At 37.9% G+C, this 21742-nt stretch overlaps 1 protein-coding gene across 2 annotated transcripts in view; it reads right to left on the reverse strand.

The window, feature by feature from the left end:
• ERO1B (endoplasmic reticulum oxidoreductase 1 beta) overlaps window positions 1-21742 on the reverse strand; it is a 72245-nt gene that overhangs the window by 36484 nt on the left and 14019 nt on the right. For both annotated transcript variants that reach the window (XM_023549303.2, XM_064276704.1), the window contains exons 3-5: window positions 18541-18624; window positions 11988-12029; window positions 10330-10412 (exon numbers count right to left, since the gene is read on the reverse strand). In XM_023549303.2, coding sequence (XP_023405071.1) covers window positions 10330-10412; window positions 11988-12029; window positions 18541-18624 — 209 coding nt within the window. The remainder of the gene's footprint in view (window positions 1-10329; window positions 10413-11987; window positions 12030-18540; window positions 18625-21742) is intronic.

Below are 21742 nucleotides of genomic sequence, written 5' to 3' on the forward strand. Positions count from 1 at the left end.
TTCTGGAAGTCCATGGAATATTCAAGATTCTTTGCCAACACCATAATTCAAAGGCATCAATTCTTCTTCAGTCTTCCTTATGTTCAAATTTCAAAAGCACATGAGGCGACTGAAAATATCATGGCTGGAGTCAGGTGCAAGTCCTCAAAGTCACATCTTTGCTTTTTAACATTTTAAAGAGGTCTTCTGCAGATCTGCCGAATGTAATACATCATTTGATTTCTTGACTATTGTTTCCATGGGTGTTGATTGTGGATTCAAGTAAATGAAATCTTTGACAACTTACATCTCTTCTCCGATTATCATGATGTTGATTACTGGTCCAGGTGTGAGAATTTTTGTTTTATGCTGAGGTGTAATCCATACTGAACGCTGTACTCTTTGATCTCTATCAATAAAGTGCTTCAAGTCCTCTTCACTTTCAGCAAGCAAGGTTGTGTCATCTGCGTATCACAGGTTGTTAGTAAGTCTTCCTCCAATCCTGATGTCGCATTCTTCTTCACATAATTCAGCTTCTCTGATTATTTGCTCGGCATACCAATTGAATAAGTGTGGTGAAAGGATACAACCATGATGCACGCCTTTCCTGATTTTAACCATGCAGTATTCCCTCATTCTGTTTGAACAACTGCCTCTATGTACAGTTTCTGCATGTATACAATTAAGCATTCTGGAATTCCCATTCTTCACAATGTTATCCATAATTTGTTACAATACACATAGTTGAGTGCCTTTGCACAGTCAATATAACACAGTTAAACAACTTTCTGGTATTCTCTGCTTTCTGCCAAGCTCCATCTGACATCAGCAATGACACTGCTCATTCCATGTCCTCTTTTGAGTCCAGCTTCAATTTTTGGCAGTTCCCTGTTGATGTGCTGCTGCAACCGGTTTTGAATTATCTTCAGCAATATTTTACCTGCATGTGATATTAATGATATTGTTCGATAATTTCTGCATACCATTAGATCACTTTTCTTTGGAATGGGCACGTATATGGATCTCTTCCAGTGGGTTGACCGCTAAACCATCTTCCAAATTTCTCGGCATAGATGAGCACTTTCAGAATTAAATTCATTTGTTGAAACATCTCAAGAAGTAATCCATCAGTTCCTGGAGCCTAGATTTTCTCAAGTGCCTTCAGTGCAGCTTGGACTTCTTCCTTCGCTACCTCCTGAAATGGCTGAACGTCAACCAATTCTTTTTGGTACAGTGACTCTGTGTATTCCTTCCATCTGCTTTTTTTTTTTTAAATAATTTTTATTGTGATTTAAGTGAAAGTTTACAAATCAAGTCAGTCTCTCACACAAAAACCCATATACCCTTGCTACACACTCCCAATTATTCTCCGCCTAATGAGACAGCCCGCTCTCTCCCACCACTCTCTCTTTTCATGTCCAATTCATCAGTTTCTAACCCCCTCCACCCTCTCATCTCCCCTCCAGGCAGGAGATGCCAACATAGTCTCAACTGTCCACCTGATCCAAGAAGCTCATCCTTCCATCTGCTTTTGATGCTTCCTGCGCCATTCAATATTTTGCCCATATGAGCCTTCAAAATTGCAATTTGAAGCTTGAATTTTTTCTTCTTTCTTTCAGCTTCAGAAAAGCTGAGCATGTTCTTCCTTTTTAGTCTTCTAACTCCAAGTCTTTGCACATTTCATTATAATAATTTACTTTGTTTTCTTAAGCCACCCTTTAAAATCAAAATCTTCTGTTCAGCTGTTTTACTTCATCATTTCTTCTATTCGCTTTAGCGACTCTACGATCAAGTTTCAGAGTCTCAACATCCATTTTGGTCTTTTCTTCCTTTCCTATCTTTTTAACGATCTTTCGCTTTCTTCATGTATGATGCCCTTGATGTCATCCCATAACTCACCTGGTCTTCTGTCATTAGTGTTAAATGTGTCAAATCTATTTCTGAGATGGTCTCTAAATTCAGGTGGAATATACTAAAGGTTGCACTTTGGCTCTCAAGGACATGTTTCAATTTTCTTCATCTTCAACTTGCGCTTGTATATGAGTAATTTACAATCCTTTCTGCAGTTGGCCCCTGGCCTTGTTCTGACTGATGATATCGAGCTTCTCCATTATCTCTTTAAGCTGATATAGTCAATTTGATTCCTGTGTATGCCATTCAGTGAGGTCCACGTGTATAGTCACCGTTTACGTTGGTGAAAAAAGGTATTTGCAAAAAGTAAGTTATTGGTCTTGCAAAATTCTATCTTGCAATGTCTGGCATCATTTCTGTCACTAAGGCCGTATTTTCCAAATATTGATCCTTCTTCGTTTTCAACTTTGGCATTCTAATCACCAGTAATCATCAATGCATCTTGATTGCATGTTTGATCAACTTCAGTTTGGAGAAGTTGGTAAAAATCTTTTATTTCAAAATAGAAATCTTTAATTCCTTAACCATGGCTTTAGAAATAGGTTATTTTTATTCTTGTTAGAATGTTCTGAAATTAGATATATTTTATAATCTAGACAGAGGAAGTGATGGCAACTTTAATGACCTCATCTCTTAACTAGTGTAAAAGAATATATTTCTCTTCATAAAGAAACTGGTGAGAATAAAGCAAAGAGAGTGTAGGTTAAAAAAAAATTGAATATAAATACAACTTTTCTTCACATATTTAAGTGTGAAAAATTCTTTTCAACTATTCTCAATACTTGGTTCTCAAAAATTACAGCTAATAGACCAATTGGAAAATCACTTAAACATACGTATATAAAATCCTCAAGGAGAGAAGTAGCTAGGCAAAATGGCCTAGGAACTTCATTTTTTAACTTCCCACTTGTACATGATACAACAGACCGCCAGAAAGAAACGGCTGGGTTCAAAAAAACAAAATAAACATCTCCATGGAAAAGAGACTGAAACGCAAAATACTGAATGAGGCTGAAGCCACAGATGTGGTGGGGCCCTAAGTCCAGAATTCAGCAATGGTGATTGACAATGTGGTTCCTGCAGGGCAACAGGCAAAAAGTGCTCTGAGTAAAACAGAGATGTGAGTCAGGTTCTCTCTTAAAGCCAGGAAAAGTGGGCTTGAAAAAAACAAATGTTCTGGGCCACTTACTGGAGCTATAGGCATAGCAAGCTGTATGCTTAAGAAGGTGGGAAGACTCAAAGACAAAGACTCAGCCTGGGACCAAAAAGTGAAGCAGCTGCCTGTTGGCTCGGTGACTAAATGACTAATGTTCAATATCTAAAATATGTATGCAAAGTCCTCCTATTACTAACGGGCAGGGCACCCAAAGTGACCTGGGTCTGCACTGTACACTGGATACAGATTGAAACAACTCCAAGGACAGTAAGCACAGAAGAAAGAGGGAATGAAAGAAACAAAAATGAAAATCACTGACTTTATGAGACTACAAATCAAAACTCAAAAACTTGAAATCTAATGCTAAAAAGATGGCCACCAAAAATAAATATTAATTCCTTCCAGAGAAATTAGTTTTTAGAAGAGTCTCCCAAAATTTAAAATGAGTATATATGCAGGACAGTTGAAGAGATAAATGAAGGAAAAACATCCATTAAAAAGAGCAAGAAATTATGGAAACAGAACTATGTAGAAAAATAAGCAAAAAAGTCACATAATACCCACTCCTCACTTATCCACATGGTTAGGTTCCAAAGACCGGGCCATTATGCAAAAATCAACATTATGCCAAATACTCATGATTTACTGCTCCTGCCTCCACTCCTCCCTAGCCTAGCCCTTCTACCTGGGCAGCCTTGGCCACTCTGTACCTGCAGTGGTCACGGACTCGCCTTTGCTTTGCCTGCCAGAAACTGAATCCATGCTGTGGTCTGCTATCTGGGCATCCTCAGCCACCTGGCATCCCAGCTGGGCTTTGCGGTACACTCAGTATGAGAAGCAGGGCAGGTGGGCTGGGTGGTATGCGTCGGCCTCCACCAGGGGGCAGCTCTGCAGATGTGAGTGCCACCCGCCGCCCACGCCCACTCACAGCACCCCTGAACAGTGCCTGCCAAGAGGTGAGGAGGTGAGCACAGGGCAGAGGGTGAGGCGTGTCGGGAGAGAGCTGAGAGGAGGGAGAGGCAATACAAGCCGGCAGGAGCTGAAGCATGGGATGCCATGTGGGTTCCAGACTAGGGTTAAATACCCTGGGGGCAGTGCCGTCCCTCCCTCTGTACACTCTCGACAAGCTGTGCATGGTGAGGGTGTTCCGGTCAGTGGGGTCTTTAATGTGCAAAATAGTCAGATAGATTTTTTACTATTGTCAAAAATACAAAATGTCAGATAACAAGGCAGTTGATAAGTGAGGAGTAAGTATATAAAAAAGAACCAATTAGAATTCTTGGAATTGAAAAAGAATAAATGATATATTTTAACATTTTAATATGGAAAAAAACCTGACAGATGCAGTAGAAGGTGAAGATACTCTCGGTGAAAGTATTCACTGAGAACCTTAAGAGGGAGAGAGATTAAAAGTATGACAGTACAATTAAGATATGGGTCAAAAAAGAAAGGTAAATTCAAATAAGAAAGAAAGACTCCAACATAGGTCAAACAGGAATTTCAGAAAAAATAGAGAATTGTGGACAAGTAGTTTCTACAGAGAAATTAAAAAACCAAAAAAATCCATTGCCATCAAGTCGATTCCAACTCACGGTGACCCTACAGGACAGAGCAGAACTGTCCCATAAACTTTCCAAAGTATCATCCTTATGGAAGCAGACTGCCACATCTTTCTCCCAAAGAGTAGCTGGTGGATTAGAGCCACTGACCTTTCGGTTAGCAGCTGAGTGCTTAACCACTGCGCAGTAGGGTTCCTCAAAGAGAAACTAGAGAATTTTTCAGAGTAGGATGACAACTGGCACTCTAAAATTAAAAGTACACTCCAAGGAACCAAGCGGGATAAATTAAAATAAATCAACCCCTAGAAACACTTTTTTTCTTTTGTCAGGGGTGTTAGTTTAAAAGAAATCTTAGGAGACTGGAGAGAGAGCTTACAAAAGAATGACAATCAAACTGACAGTAGAGTTCTAGCCAGCAACCACTGATGCCAGAAGGCAATGGAGAAATAACCTTCAAAATGTTGAGGAAAAATAAAAATCAGCCTGGAATTTTACACCCAGCTAAATAAACTACCTTCCAAGGTTAATGAAAAAATAAATACATTTACAGGCATACAGTGACTATCATAGGCAGGATAATAGCCCCCCAAAGATTTCCATGTTAGATTACATAGCAAAAGGGAATTAAGATTGCAGAGGGAATTAAGCTTGTAATAGTTGACCTAAAAACAGGTACATTATCCTGGATTCTGAATAATCTGGATATTATCTCAGAGGTGAGCCCAATATAATCACAAGGATTCTTAGAAGAGGAAGGCAGAAAAGGAGATGAAGAGTGATGCAATGTGAGAAGAACTCAACCTTTGATTGCTGGCTCTGAAGACAGAGGAAGGGGTCTGTAAATGAAAAAATGTGGGCAGCTTCTAGAAGCTGGAAAAGGTGAGGAAATGGATTTTGCTGCAGAGCCTCCAGAAGGAACACAGCCTTGCTGACACCTTGATTTTAGCCCTGTCAGACCCATGTTGGACTTCTGGCCTAAAAGAACTATCAGATAATATGTTTCTGTTGTTTTAAGCCAACATGTTTGTGGTAATTCATGATAATAGCAATAGAAAATGAATATAATGACAGAAAATTTACCACTCAGAAATTGTTACAGAAAGATTATTATAAGATATACTATGGTAAGAAAAGTGAACTTAGTTTGAAGGTGTGGGATGTTAAAAAAAAAAAGGGGGGGGGGCATCAAATCAAAACCAAACCAGATACCATCAAGTCAATTCTGACTCATGACGACTCCATGTGTATCAGAGTAGAAATGTGCTCTGTGGGATTTTCACGGTCTGATTTTTCAGAAGTAGATCACTCAGTCTTTTCTTCTAAGGTGCCTCTTCGTGGACTTGTACCACTAACCTTTCAGTCAGCAGCCAAGCTCTTAACCGTTTGCACCACCCAGGGACTCCACAGAAACTGATAAAACGTCAGTAACTTTTACTACCTATTGACTATAAAAACCAATTTTTTAAGACAGTACTAAAATACTAGATTCGATCAACAAGCTGGGTAAAGGGTAGGGTGAGAGATGTTTAATGGGTATTTAAGGATGCTGAGATCTTTGTCATGTTTGACAGAAGAGTAGTAACGCCAAAAGCTTGTAGATTTCACTAGAACATTTTATAATCGGAATTCATATTTAAGGTGTAATGTGGAACAGAATGTAATGTATAAGAACAGAAAGAAAACCCATAGTTTCCAAACCAAAAGGTGTGAAGTAGAAGGGCAGTGGGGAGAAGGAAGTGAGAAGTGGGAAAATATCAGAAATTTTATTAATCTATCAGAAGGATGAAATAAAGAAGCATGGAGTCTCTACTTCTGGAGTACACTCTCCCTGGTGATCTCATTTAGGTTTATGATTTTTAAATATCATCTGTTCATTGAATGACTCCCCCATTTTATCTCCAGCCCACACTTCTCCCCTGAACTTCAGACTAATACAGTAAAACATGTGGAAACCAGAACCTGTATAAGGTGGGAACCTGTATAAGGTGAGAAGAAAAACTCAAACATTTTCCACTAAAATGAACAACTGAAAAGTGGTAAGACCGCACCCTATCAAAGGCAGAAAACTTGCGAGACTCGGAAAAACAAGGCTATTTCAGCGAGTTCTGGTTCTCAGTTTTTACTGTATATCCAACTGCCTATTCAATATCTCCAATTATATCTCATAAATCAAACCCAAACCCATTGCCACTGAGTTGATTCTGACTCATAGTAACCCTACAGGACAGAGTAGAACTGCCCCATAGGGTTTCCAAGGCAGTAATCTTTACGGAAACAGACTGCCATATCTTTTTCCCACAGAACAGCTGGCACGTTCAAACCGCGGACCTTCTGGTTACCTGCCAAGCACTTAACCACTGTGCCACAAGGGCTCCTTTGGATCTCATAGAAGCTCAAATTTAACAAGTTCAAAGTTAAACTCTAAGTTTCCATCAAACTTGCCACTCCTGCAGTTGTCCTCAGTTCAGTAAATGGTAACTCTATTTTTCTAGTTCTTCAGGCCTAAACTTGGTAGTCATCCATAGCCCCTCTTTTTTTTCAAACCCTACATCTAATCTCGCAGCAAATCCTGTCAGTTCAGTCTTCAAAATATCCAGAACCTGACCACTTCTCATCACTTCAACTACTGCCACCCTGGTCTAAACCACCATCATGTCTTATCTGGATTACTACAGTAATCACATAACCAGGCTTCCATGACATACCCTATACTCCTCTACTCAAAATCCTCCAATAACTTTTCATCCCATTCAGTTTAAAAGCAATCCTCATTATAATTGCTTTCAAGGTTCTACAAGATTTCTACTTCACCCCCTCCCCTAGCATTTTCTACTACTTTGATCTTAATCACTGTACTCCAGCCACAATGGCCTTCTTATAGTTCCACAAATAGTCTAGGCATGCCCCTGTCTCAGGGCATTTTCATTAACAGTTACGTGTGCCTGGAATACTGCCCTAAATAGTCATATGACTCAAGCTTTCATCTTCTTCAGCTTTCTGCTCAAATGTCCTATTATCACTTAGGCCTTCCCTCACCACTCTCTTTAAAACACTGTCAGCCCCCTCACTCCTAGCCCTTTCTCTATCCCTCTTCCCTGCTTAATTTTTCTCCCTAGCACTCATCATCATTTTACTTATTTCTCACGTACTTTACTTGTTTACTATGCACAACAGAACGAAACAATGCCTGGTCCTGCCCCATCCTCACAATTGTTGCTATGCTTAAGCCCATTGTTGTCAATCCATCTTGTTGAGGGTCTTCCTCTTCTTCGCCGAACCTCTACTTTACCAAGCATGATGTCTTTCTCAGGGACTGGTCCCTCCTGATAACACGTCCAAAGTATGTGAGACGTAGTCTCGCCATTCTTGCTTCCAAGGAGCATTCTGGTTGTACTTCTTCCAAGGCAGATGTGTTTGTTATTTTGGCAGTCCATAGTATATTCAATATTCCTCGCCAACACCACAAAGGCATCAATTCTCCTTTGGTTTTCCTTATTCACTGTCCAGTTTTTGCATGCATACGAGGCGAATGAAAACACCATGGCTTGGGTCAGGGTGAACCTCAGTCCTCAAGGCAACATCTTTGCTTTTTAACACTTTAAAGAGATCTCTTACAGCCTATCTGCCCAGGGCAATGTGTCTTTTGATTTTCTGACTGCTGTTTCCATGGGCGTTAATTGTGGATTCAAGTAAAAAGAAATCCTTGACAACCTTAATATTGTCTCCATTTATTTTGATATTGCTTATTGGTCCAGTTGTGAGAATTTTTGTTTTCTTTATATCGAGGTGTAATCCACCTCATCAGTAAGTGCTTCAAGTCCTCTTCACTTTCAGCAAGCAGGTTGTGTCATCTGCATAACGCAGGTTGTTAACGAGTCTTCCTCCAATCCTGATGCCCTGTTCTTTATACAGTCCAGTTTCTCGATTATTTGCTCAGCATACAGACTGAACAGGTATGGTGAAAGGATAACAACCCTGATGCACGGCTTTCCTGACTTTAAACCATGCGGTATCCCCTTGTTCTGTTGGAACGACTGCCTCTTGATCCATGGTACAGTTTCCTAGTACCTTAGAATAGTGCTTGCCATATTATAGGCATTCTAACATTTCTAAATACATAAGAAACTCAAGTGTCCGATAAATAGATGCAAAAAAGTTCAACCTCACTAGTAAGCAACAAAATAGAAATTAAACAATTACACACACAAAAAAACAACTTAACAAATTAAACTTTTTCACATCCATCAAAAATTATCAACTTTTGGCAAGAATTTAGAAAACAAAACAAACTCGCAGTGCTGGAGGCAATACACATATACATTCACACAAGTACTTTGGCAAGCCTTTAGGCAGTATCTAGAGCAAGCACAGGAGCCCTGATGGCGAAGCAGTTAAGACTCAGGCTGCTAACCAAAAGGCTGGCAGTTTGAATCCACCAGCTAGTCCTTGGAAACCCTATGGGACAGTTCTACCCTGTCCAGAATTGACTCGACGGCACACAACAACAACAACCAAGCACTTGCAAATGGACAATCTTAAAATCCAGCAATTTTTCTTCTAATGTATACAAAAAAAAAATTATTCAAGGGTGCTCAAGGAAGCAAGGTTTACAGAAGTGAGAAACTGAAAACAATCTACATATCCATTGGTAAGGGAACAGAATAAGACAAATTTCTATGTTTCAACAAGAATAGATCTGGAAAGCAAAACGTGCACTGAAAAAAGGAAAACTGCAGAATGTTAAGTACGGTTATTTATCATTTATACAAGAGTATACAAAATAAAAGTATGTACTATTTATAAATATACATATGTGGTATAAGAAAAAAACACATGGACTGGATATATATCAAATTCATGACAACAGTTGCCTCTGGGGAAGAAGGGATGAAAATAAAAATGGAAAACAGGACACAGGAGACTTCAAATTTATCTGCAGTGTTTCTAATTTCCTAAAGACATGGTGAACAACATTATCATCCGAGTGGCGGATATGTGGGTACTTACTATTCATTGTACTTTTCTACGTTAAAATTCTTCTTCAATAAATAATACATAAGACTGCTAATTTTATTATAATTCTTCAGCAATTATAATACACAAAAACAATTCTAAACAAACAGGGAAATTAAAAAGAATTTTTGTATTATTCTGTACCCCCAACTACAGATATATTCAGTCATTTTACATTGCATAATCTGAGATCACTTATAAATTATTTATGCTGAGCCTCAAAATCAGGTTTCTGTCTAGTACTAATGAGGAAAAGCGAATAGAAAAAAGCTCTATGAAATGTAATGGTTACATTAATAGTCAACTTTTATCACTCAAAATGTAACACAGAGATTGAATTATAATTTATAAAAGACACAGAGGTTCAAGCCCCTTTTCCCACAATATTCAGAAAAAATGAGCCAAAAAGCCTTGCTAGCTGAAAAATCTCCTAAATTTCTATTTTTTAATAGATTTACTACTGATGATACATTCTAGAAATATAAGGGCAAATCAGCCAAGAGGGAGCAAAGCTATTATGGGGCTTTGGATAAAAAGTAACTTTTTTCTCCTTTAAAAAATGTATTAGTTGAAAATTTAATGATTTGTAAAAGGTTTATCAAAATTGTAAGAAAAATAAATTTCTTAAAAATTACAAGAAAATAGAAGAATTCTGATATGAATAAACGAAGTAAGAGAATATTTTCTTACTACTGTGAGATTAAAACCTACCTTAATGTGCTGTTAATTGCTCCCAGTTTATTAGCTTGCTCACAATCTTCTAATTCCTTGGTATCATTTGCCATTTTCAAGTACTGCAAGGAAGTTCATAAGTAAGTTTAAAATTATTATTATTATCTTTATTTCAGGATCCACTGGCAGAATAATCTGTCAATGATGATATATACACTAAATGCAGACACTTCCTGTTATCAAAATCCCTTATATATATAAGAAATGCAAACTAAAATGAGGCACAAGTTTTCATCTACTAAATAAGCAAAGACATTAAAAATATAACAATTAGTATTGGTGTGCCGGTGATGTTGTAAACTGAGAAAATCCTCTTGGGAAAGCAATTTGACAATACATATCTAAGGTTTTAAAAATGCATAAACCCTTGAACCAGCAATCCCACAACTGAGACCATATGCCAAAGCAACAATTAAAAAACAAAAAGAGGTACAACCACTTTAGTAAGTTATTTGGTATTGTCTCGTAATGCTGACATAGGCATACCTACCCTATGACCTAGCAATTCTACTTCTAGATAGATATCTAGAGAAACTGCTACATGTGTGCACAAGGGCACAAAGGACAAAGATGCTAGTGCAGCACTGTTTGTAATGGCAAATATTGGAAACAAAGGTTCACCAAAAGAGGAATGGCTAACTTGTGACGTGGTCATATAACTGAATGCTACAGAGCTGTTAAGATGTGTGAACAAGATCTGTATATGTCAACAGAGATAAAAATTCCAAAACCATAACGTTGAGTAAAAATACAAACTAAAAAAATTTAACCTGAAGCAATAAAAAAAATACAGTATCATTTTTTAAATGTTTAGATTTTACACAAAACAACCTATATATTACTGTGGATACCATGTGTAATAAAGGTACAAAACCACGTAAGGATCAACATCGACTTCACAAAAGTAGTTAGCTCTGGGGAGGGAGGAAGTAGAACGGAATTGGGAAGAGGTTCAGAGGGGGTTTCAACTGTCTTCACACTGTTTATTTACTGTGGATCTGAAATAAAAATACACAGAAGAGCACAAACAAAAAGGGCACATGGGGAGACAGAAAGAAAACGGAGAGACAATGCATGAGAAGGAGGTAGAGGGAGACAGTACGATGATCTTTACTACATACAATAGTGAAAAACTACAAGTAAACTGTCATCTAAAAATACATTACTGGCAAAGTAAATCATGATATATTCATAATAGGAAAGGGTAGTCTTGAATAAAGGAATATTTTTAATACTATTTGAAAGAACTCTGTTCATAATATCTTTATAATTAGTTATTACCTATAAAATATAATCCTGAAAATAACAGGTTGACTAGTCGAAACAGAAGACTAAAAATACCTGGGTGATGAAACACCTGTTCATCTGACACTATAATTACACTTCATAGCTTTTCTAGAGGTTCCCAAAACAGAACTGAAGTAATTTTAAAAGAAGCTATATAATTTAATTGTAAAGGAGCAAAAATGTACAACCTCTCTGCTTGCTGCAAGAAATTAGGGATTTGGGATTCTGAGGCAAAACGTCTCAATTCCCGGCTAACCATATTATGGTTCTCTACTGCAACCGTTGTCAAGGAGTAAATGGTAAGCTTTACTATATAAAGCAAAAATATTCAAGGAAGAAAAGTGACTCACCTTATTAGAACTCCCAGCTTTAATTCCGACAGGAATTTTACTCTTAAAAGAAAAACAACACAAAAGTTTTTTTCTTTTTTTAGATTTCTTCACAAATTTGTAATGCCACTGCCTAACGCACTAAAAAAAACCTCTTTTTTCACGCACAGAGTATTTTATTCCATGAGGAACAAATTAACATTCAGATTCTGTTTTACACTACCTCTTGAAGTAAAAGGTAAAGAATTATCCCAACTTACAGACTTGTAAATCACAGTATAGAAAAGTCAGAGAGTCAAAATCAGGTCTAGTAACTCCCAATGAAGTATTTTTTTTTTTTTTTCAAATAGTTTGTATCACTTTCAGATTTAAAAAAAATGACTATTTTCATAAACCTTCTTACCACCAGAAAGGAAGCTTTTACAAATTCAAAATTTTTTAATTTATATATATATATACACACACACATACACACAGGCATACTTATGGACCCCCTAGTTGCACAGCAGTTAAGCGCTCAGCTGCTAATAGAAAGGTTAGTGGTTTGAACCCACCAGTCGCTCTGTGTGAGAAAGATGTGGCAGTCTGCTTCCATAAAGATTACAACGGGTCACTGTAGGTAGGAATCAGCTTGGCAGCACTGGGTTTGGATTTGGGTTTATACTTAATTTTAATTTTTGCTCTAAGATGACATTTAAAGTTTTGGCAATTTTGGATTCACATTAGAAGGGAAGAGTCAGTTTTTTTGCCCATACAATTAACCTCTGAAAACTCTAGGGTTTATTAATGAAGAAGTACACATAAGTCCAACTTTCTTTTCCACAGAGCCAATAATTCATTTTAGGCTTCAAAAATCAAATATATGAATTATTATTAGTGGCTTATCATATGTAATTTTAAACAAAAAAAAATCATACCTAGAGCAGACAAGCCCTGGTTGGTCCTCTGATCAACCCAGGGAAGTGACTTCCAATATTTGAATTTATGGGCTATAAAAGTAATAGCAAATTACCTATTAAAAACTTTCTACATTTCATAGAAATTTTTTAACCAAATATTCAGAATAAATATTTTCCTGTCAGGCTGAAGAATATAAATAATAATAACAGGGATTTTTTTCCTAATAAAAAGGTCATATAGAAAAAAATGTTACTTCCTGCCAAAATTTTATCATTTCAATGTTTTCTACCACCTCTAATAGAGGGCAGAAGGGAAAAAAATATAAAACATATGTTAAATCTAGACAGTCACAATCAAAACACTCTCAACTAACAATGTGGAGTAAACCCGGAACCCAGAGTAAGTACTACTCGAAAGTACACTCTGACTACTGTTAATAGTACAGGATAGTGCGCCAAAATGAAAATCCTTACCAGCTTTTTAAAAGTGTGATACTAAATGCAATAATTTGACTTAAATCTTAGATACAGGCCATTTAGGAATATTGGGGTACCACCGGTGAACATCATAATATAAAAAACATCACAAAAAAAGAATTATGAAAAAGTAATGATAAAATGACAGCTCTAATCTATGTTCTATCATAAAGAACTCATACATTACAAAGCCATAGAATAAGGTGTAAGAGAGTCTCTTGTTCTTGAACCTGAATCCTTTAGAATCCTTATATCCCCTGAAGCTGAGGAGAAAGACTGAGCTAATAACTAAAATGAAGTATGGAATATACCTGGTTGTTGCCTCTAATACAAATAATATGAGGCAGTTTGTAAAGTGACTCTGATGTTTAAACCAGACTTCAACTCACAGAATGCAAATTCTAACTCCGTATCCTCAAAAGTTCGATTACAATATAAAATGTCTAATGATTTTTCCCTCAAAGAAAGACAAGTACAAAAATCCTCACATTACTTAACGAATCAACATGAAGGGACAGAAAGAAAAGGGAATAGGATTGAGAAGGAAGTAACACAGGTCTTTAAATGTATGAAAATTATTTAAGTTGGGTGTAGAGCTATTTGGGGGTTCATATTAACCTTTATACTTTTTTGTATACCATTAAAAAAATCCAACAAATAAACACCTTTATTAATTCTTATTAGAAACTTAAGACTAAGGAAGGATAACTCACTGCAGAAATGCATACTGTGCATCAAAGCCAAATAATGAACTCTTAACAACTCAACAATAAAAGATAACTCAACTTAAAAAATGGGCAAAGTATCCAAATAGACATTTCTCCAAAGAAGATACACAAATCACAACAAGCACATGAAAAGATACTCAACAGTATTGTGCATCAGAGAAATGCATAACAAAACTAAAATGATATACCACCCACTAGGATGGCTAAAATAAAAAGACAAGTGCTGGCAAAGACGAATCAACTTAGGATGGCATTGTCAGAACGGAATCCCATCGTTAAGTCAGGGACTACCTGCATTGGGCAACTATTGCATAAATCATTGATTCAGACAAGAATCATCCAAGGATGTTAAACCTACTAAGTAAAAGGTACAATGAAAAACAGGATATATTTTCATAGTCTCAAAGAATTTTCCCACTTTATAGTGAAGAAATTTGGCAGATAGCACCTTAATCAAGTGATCAAAATTAATATCACCAGTAATGACATCATGTGGCTCCTGAGACAGGACACTTGAAGAAGGACATAACATCACTATATGGCATGCCTGCCAAAAATGATGACAATCTGAATCTAATAATTAGAAATCATCAGAAACACCTTAAAAGAGGGATAATCTACAGAACAAATGGCTGTATTCACAAAAAAGGAAGATAACAAAAGACAAAGAAATACTGAGAACTGTTCCATATTAAAAGACACTAAAGAGACTTGACAATCAAATGCAATGTATGATCCTAGATTGGATTCTGGGCTAGAAACCTTTTTCTTTTGCTATAAAGGACATCATTAAGTCAACTGGCAATACCTGAATAAGGTCTATAAATTAGATATGAACCAGCCGCCAACGAGTCAATTCCAACTCACGATGCCCATTAGTCTTATATTAATGTTAATTTCCTAATGTTGTTAATTATGCTGTGGTTATGTAAGAGAATAATCTTGCTTTTAAGATTATTATACACTGAAGTATTCATGGGTAAAAGATAATCATGTCTGTAAATTACACTCAGATGGTTCAGAAAATAATAAGCATATATAAATAGCCCTGGTGCCAAGGTGGTCAAAGCCATCAACTGCTAATGGAAAGGTCAGCAGTTCGAAATCATCAGTGGCTCCACAGGAGAAAGATGTGGCAGATTTACAGGCTTGGAAACCCTGTGGGGTCACTATGAGGCAGCATCGACTAGACGGCAGCAGGTTTGGTTTTTGGGTTACAGATAAATAGAATAACAAAGCAAACGAGGTAAACATTAACATTTAGGGAATCTGGATGAAAGTATACAGGAATATGGGAATTCTCCATACTATTCTTATAACTTTTTCTAAGTCTGAAATTATTTCAAAATGAAAAGTTACAAAAAATACAGGCACACCTCGGAGATATTTTGGGTTCCGTTCCAGACCACCACAATAAAGCAAATATCTCAATAAAGCAAGTCAAACAAATTTTTTTGTGTTTACGCTATATTGTAGTCTATTAAGCGTGATAGCATTATGTCTAAAAAACAATGTACATACCTTAATTAAAAAATACTTTATTGCTAAAAAATTCTAACCACCATCTGAACCTTCAGCAAGTCATAATCTTTTTGCTGGTGGGGTGTCTTGCCTTGATGTTGATGGCTGCTGACTGATCAGGGTGGTGGTTGCTGAAGGTTGAGATGGCTGTGGTCATTTCTTAAAAGATGACGATGAAGTCTGGTGCATCAATTTCACAAAAGATTTCTCTGTAGCATACAATGCTTGTTTGATAGCATTTTACCTATAGCAGAACTTCTTCCAAAATTAGAGTCAATTCTCTCAATCCCTGCCACTCCTTTATCACTAAGTTTATGTAATATTCTAAACCTTTTTTGTCATTTCAACAAAGTTCACAGCATCTTCACCAGGAATAGATTCCATCTCAAGGAACCACTTTCTTCGCTCATCCATAAGATGCAACTCTTCGTCTGTTAAAGTTTTATCAGGAGATTGCAGCAACTCAGTCACATCTTCAGGCTCCACTTCTAGTTCTATTTCTCTCTCTATTTCCACCACATCTGCAGTTACTTCCTCTACTGAAGTCCTGAACCCCTCAAAGTCATCCAAGAGGGCTGGAATCAACTTCTTCCACACTCCTGTTAATGTTGATATTTTGACCTCCTCCCATGAATCACAAATGTTCTTAATGTTATCTAGAATGGTGAATCCTTCCCAGGTTTTCAATTTACTTTGCCCAGATCCATTAAAGGAAGCACTAGCTATGGCAGCTATAGCCTTATGAAACATATTTCCTAAATAATAATACCTGAAAGTCAAAATTACTCCTCGATTCATGGGCTGCAGAATGGATGTTGTTAGCAGGCATGAAAACAACATTAATCTCCTCGCACATCTCCCATCAGAGCTCCTGGGTGATCAGGTACCTTGGCAATGAGCAGTAATATTTGGAAAGGAATCTTTTTTTCTGAGTAGTAGGGCTCAACAGTGGGCTTAAATATTCCAGAAACCCTGTTGTCAACAGATGTGCTGCCATCCAGGCTTTGCTGTTTCGTTTATAGAGTATACGCAGAGTAGATTTAGCATAGTTATTTTATTAACGGCCCCAGGATTTTCAGAATGGTAAATGAGCACTGGCTTCAACTAAAAGTCACCACTGTAGGAGCCCCTCCCAAAGAGTCGGACTGTCCCGTGAAGTTCTGAAGCCAGGCACTGACCTCTGCCCAGCTACTGGAGTCCTAGACGGCATCTCTTCCCGTACAGGGCTCTTCTGTCCACACTGGAAACCTGTCTTCAGCATGGCCACCCTGATCCATTATCTTCGCCAGATCTTCTGGAGAACTTGCCGTAGCTTCTACGTCAGCCCCTGCTGCTTCACCTTGCACTTTTATGGTACGGAGACGGCTTCTTTCCTTAAAATCTCATGAACCAACCTCTGCTAGCTTCACACTTTTCTGCTGCAGCTTCTTCACCTCTCTCAGCCTTCAAAGAATTGAAGACAGAGCAGTGCTCTGGATTAGGCTTTGCTTAAGGGAATGTTGTGGCTGGTTTCTCTTCTATTCAGACCGCTAAAACTCTCTCCATATCAGCAATGAGGCTGTTTCGATTTCTTATCTTTTGTGTGTTCACTGGAGTAGCACTTTAAATTTCCTTCAAGAACTTTCTCTCTGCATTCACAATTTGGCTAACTGTTTGGCGCAAGAGGCCTAGCTTTCAGCCTACCTCAGCTGTCGACATGGCACCCTCACTAAGCTTAGCCATTTCTAGCTTTTGATTTAAAGTGACAGACTTGTGCCTCTTCCCTTCGTTTGAACACTTAGAGGCCATTGCAGGGTTATTGATTGGCCTAATTTCAATTCTGTTGTATCTCAGTGAATAATAGGGAGACCCAAGGAGAGGGAGACAGACAGGGGAATGGCCGGTTGGTGGAGCAGTCAGAACACACACGTTTACTGATAAAGTTCACAGTCTCACATGGGCATAGTTCACGGTGCCCCAAAACAATTACAACAGTAACTTTAAAGAGCACTGATCACCATAATGGATGCAATAATATTGAAAAGGTATGAGATATTGCGAGAGTTATCAAAATGTGACACAGAGACATGAAGTGAGCACGTTGTTAGAAAAATGGTGCTTATAGACTTGCTTGACAATACGGTTGCCACAAACCTTCGATTTGTAAAAAATGCAATTATCTACAAAGTGCAATAAAGCAAAGTGCAATAATAACGAGGTATGCATGTACATATTTTTGCAAATTTATCAAGAATTAAAAAAAAAGAAATTTTTTCTTTTTTTTTATTCTTGAGGGAAAATAAAAATAAGAACAATTTTTCTTTTTTTTCCCCACTTTTTCCCTTTAAGAAAGATATTGATCCAGATGGTCTTTTCCTATTTTTAAGGACAATCACACTAGGAGTAACTGACTAGGTAAGAAAGGTAAAAAGTGAAATGAAATCATAGCTTACAACTAATTACTGTTGAAGGAGAAGAATTTAATTAGTTATGCCAGATGTAAAAAGTCTAAAATGCAGCATTCCTTGGCAATAAGCATAGCGCCCTCCCTTTTTTTTAATTTAACAAGATCAAGTGAAGACCTAATTCCAAGCCTGAAATATGTTTGAACTTCAGAGTTCAATATCATTTTATTTGCCAATGAACATGCTGAAGATTCAGTAAGAGCTGGCCAATTGTACATTCAATCCTGGAATTGGTCTGATTTTCCATCGGACTACATTTCTACATCGAATTACCAATATACCAGATATGAGTGTCTTCAAACCCATTTTGGTGGCAAGAATAGAATAAATCTTCAATAATCTGGTTAAAAAGGAGAGCTGAGAGCATATGAATTTGTTGACAAGTCTGAAACCCATCAATATTAGCCAAAACTACAGAGTTCATGCCTACCTAAAGTCCAAGAGAAAGCAATTTTCACATAGAACTGAACACTTTCCCTGTTTATCTTATTTTTATTTATTTTACCTCTGGACAGGGTTCCACATGACAGTCTTTTATTGAACAATGGCCATCTTCAGCCCAGAAAGGGCATGGTCGCTTTAGATTAACCTTAAGAGAGAGAATGAACAAATTAATGTTAGTAAACATGTATTATAGTTATGGAATGCTCTCTAAAGCTCCACTGTGTGAGGCAATAGTAATTTGGTGGTGATTAAGAAGGAAAAGCTCCCTGTCCTTGTTGTACCTATATAGTTCAGAATTTTAAAAGATCGCAGTTTTGGGGACATCCAAATTTCTTCAAAAAAGGAATACAAGTTCAAGTACACTGATGATATGAAGAACACTAAAATGCATTTTAGGGCTACTTTATTTATTTATTTATTTATTTAATATGTATCAGTTTCTTAATGTTACTTCACTTATCAGGGTTCTCTTAAGCATCCACTCATTTAATATGTACTGAACATCTACTATATGTCAGGCACTGTGCTAGACTCTAGAGGAAAAAGAGGCAGAAAAAGCACTTCCCACCCCTGGAACTTAAGCCTACTGAAGGGAACAGAAATATTTTAATCGTGTGTTTCTTTATTAAAAATTGTGGCAAGTGCTACAAAGGAAAATCCAGGGATTTGTGACAGAAAATAATGGAATGGTGGGATGGAGACCTCTGAGGAGGTAATATTTACGCTGAAAAAGGATGGATGAAAGTTGGAGGAAGTCATTTGCCTAGATAAGATGATATCAAGTAACTGGACAGTTCTGGAAATTGGAAAACACCAACTTAGTTGATGCTTAGTGGGCAAGAGGGAGGGTGCAAGGGAATGAGAGAAAAGGTAGGTAAGGGATAGATCATGTAGGATACTTTAACCATGTTGTAAAAACTCCAGATTTTCATATTCTAAACATAACGGGCAATAGGTAATTCAATAAGACCTGCAAATGGAATACCCAAGCCAAAAATTAAGGTTTTATTCTTGTTTCTTCCTTTTCTTCATCTCCTTCAAACAATTCATTACCTACTTCTTCTCACCACCTCCACTGTCGTCACTTATCTCTCGCCTGGACTACCGCAATAGTCGCCCTGCTTCTAATATCATCTATCCTCCACACAACCAGAGTTATCTCTTTCAAACAAAAACTGGATTGCATCAATCCCTGTTCAAAACATTCCTGTGGCTTCCCATCACTCTTAGAGTTGAGTCCAAGCTCCTTAGCAAGCTCCCCAACCTTCATAATCTGGCCTCTTTCCCACATTTCTGACCTCCTCTCCTACCACTCTCCTTCAGCCATACTGTTTTTTTTTTTTTTTTTCCTGAGAACACATCAAGCTTCTTTCTGTGTCAGTATCTTTACACTGGCTATTCTCCTTGCGCCTGTGCTACTGTTCCTCAAAATCTCCTCATGGCTTACTCCTTCACGCAACTCAGATCTCTGCTTAAATATCACCTCAACAGAGAAATCTTCCCTGGCCATACTCTCTAAAGTAGTGCTCAACATGCACCTACACGCATTGCTTTATATTATTTTATAGCAGTTATCATTACCTGAAATTATATTATTTGTTTGCTTATTTACATCCCCCACTGTAAGGATCACGATTTTGCCTTATTCATTATTTTATTCCCAGTACCTAGACCAGCACCCAGGATACATAACAGGCACCTCAATAAATACCTGTGTTAAACGAAGTAAACAATACCTAATTACAGAGGAGCAGGTACAAAAGGGACACAGACTGGCGAAGATAAGTAGAGAGACTGATAACACAGCAGAAAGGGTGGTCAACTCTGGCTATAAGAGATCAGGGAAGGCCTCCTTCAGGTAACATGTAAAATGGGTATGACTAGGAGTTTCCTAGAGAAAGAGATTTCTAGACATAGGGGTCAGGACGTCTAAAAACAAAGAAGCTTGAAAGAGCAACTCCATTATTACAGTTCCTCGGGCCAAAATCTTGGCATTGTCCTTGATACCTCTTTCTCATCGAGACCACACAATACCTCTGAAAATCCCATTAGTTCTATCTTCAGAATATATTCAGAATTCAGCACTCCTCAGCACTTCCAGTGTTACCACTGTAGTCCAAGCCACCATCTTTTCTCTCCTGGATTATTGCAATTGCCTTTTAACGGTCTCCCTGCCCACCCTGGTGGTGTGGTGGTTAAGAGCCACAGCTGCTAGCCAAAAGGTCAGCAGTTCAAATCCATCAGATACTCCTTGGAAACTACATGAGGCAGTTCTACTCTGTCCTATAGGGTCACTGTGAGTCGGAATCAACTCCATGGCAGCAGGTTTGGTTTGGTTTTGCCCAGCCATTACACCCATACAGTTTCTCTTCAACATAACCACCAGAGTGATCCTTTTAAAACCCTCCAACCCAGCCAGCACAACTCATACAAGGCAAGGTTATATAAGCTCCACAGACACATCCAAACTCCCTGAGGGACCATATTACTGGGCCAAGGGCTGTGGATACCATGGCCTCTGGAAACATCTAGCTCAACTGGCATAGCGTAGTTTATAAAAAAAAAATGTTCTACATTGTACTTTGGTGAGTGGCCACCTAAGATATTCCACTGGTCTCACCAGTCGGGAGCAAGGGGGAATAAAGAAAACTAAAGACACAAGGGAAATATCAGTCCAAAGGACTGATGGACCACAACTACCATGGCCACTACCAGACTGAGCCCAGTACAACTAGATGGTGCCCAGCTACCACCACCTACTGCTCTGACAGGGATCACAATAGACCGTCTCGGACAGAGGTGGAGAAAAACACAGAACAAAATTCTAACTCACACACACACAAAAAAAAGACCAGACTTACTGGCCTGACAGAGACTGGAGAAACCCCAAGAGTATGGCCCCCGGACATCCTTTTAATTAAGTAATGAAGTCACTCCTGAGGTTCACCCTACAGCCAAAGGTTAGACATGCCCACAAAACAAAATGAGACTAAAGGGACACACCAGCCCAGGGACAAGGACTAGAAGGCAGGAGGGGACAGGAAAGCTGGTAGTAGGGAATCCAAGGTTGAAGAAGGGGAGAGTGTGGACGTGTCATGGGGTTGGTAACCAATGTCACAAAACAAGATGTGTACTAAGTGTTTAATGAGAAGCTAGTTTGTTCTGCAGACCTTCATCTAAAGTATAAATAAATAAATAAAACCCTCCAACCCATCTCACTTGAATTAAAGATCAAAGTCCCTGAAATGGCCCATAATGCTTTA

This window comes from Loxodonta africana, chromosome 25, assembly GCF_030014295.1.
Source record: "Loxodonta africana isolate mLoxAfr1 chromosome 25, mLoxAfr1.hap2, whole genome shotgun sequence".
Taxonomy (NCBI): domain Eukaryota; kingdom Metazoa; phylum Chordata; class Mammalia; order Proboscidea; family Elephantidae; genus Loxodonta; species Loxodonta africana.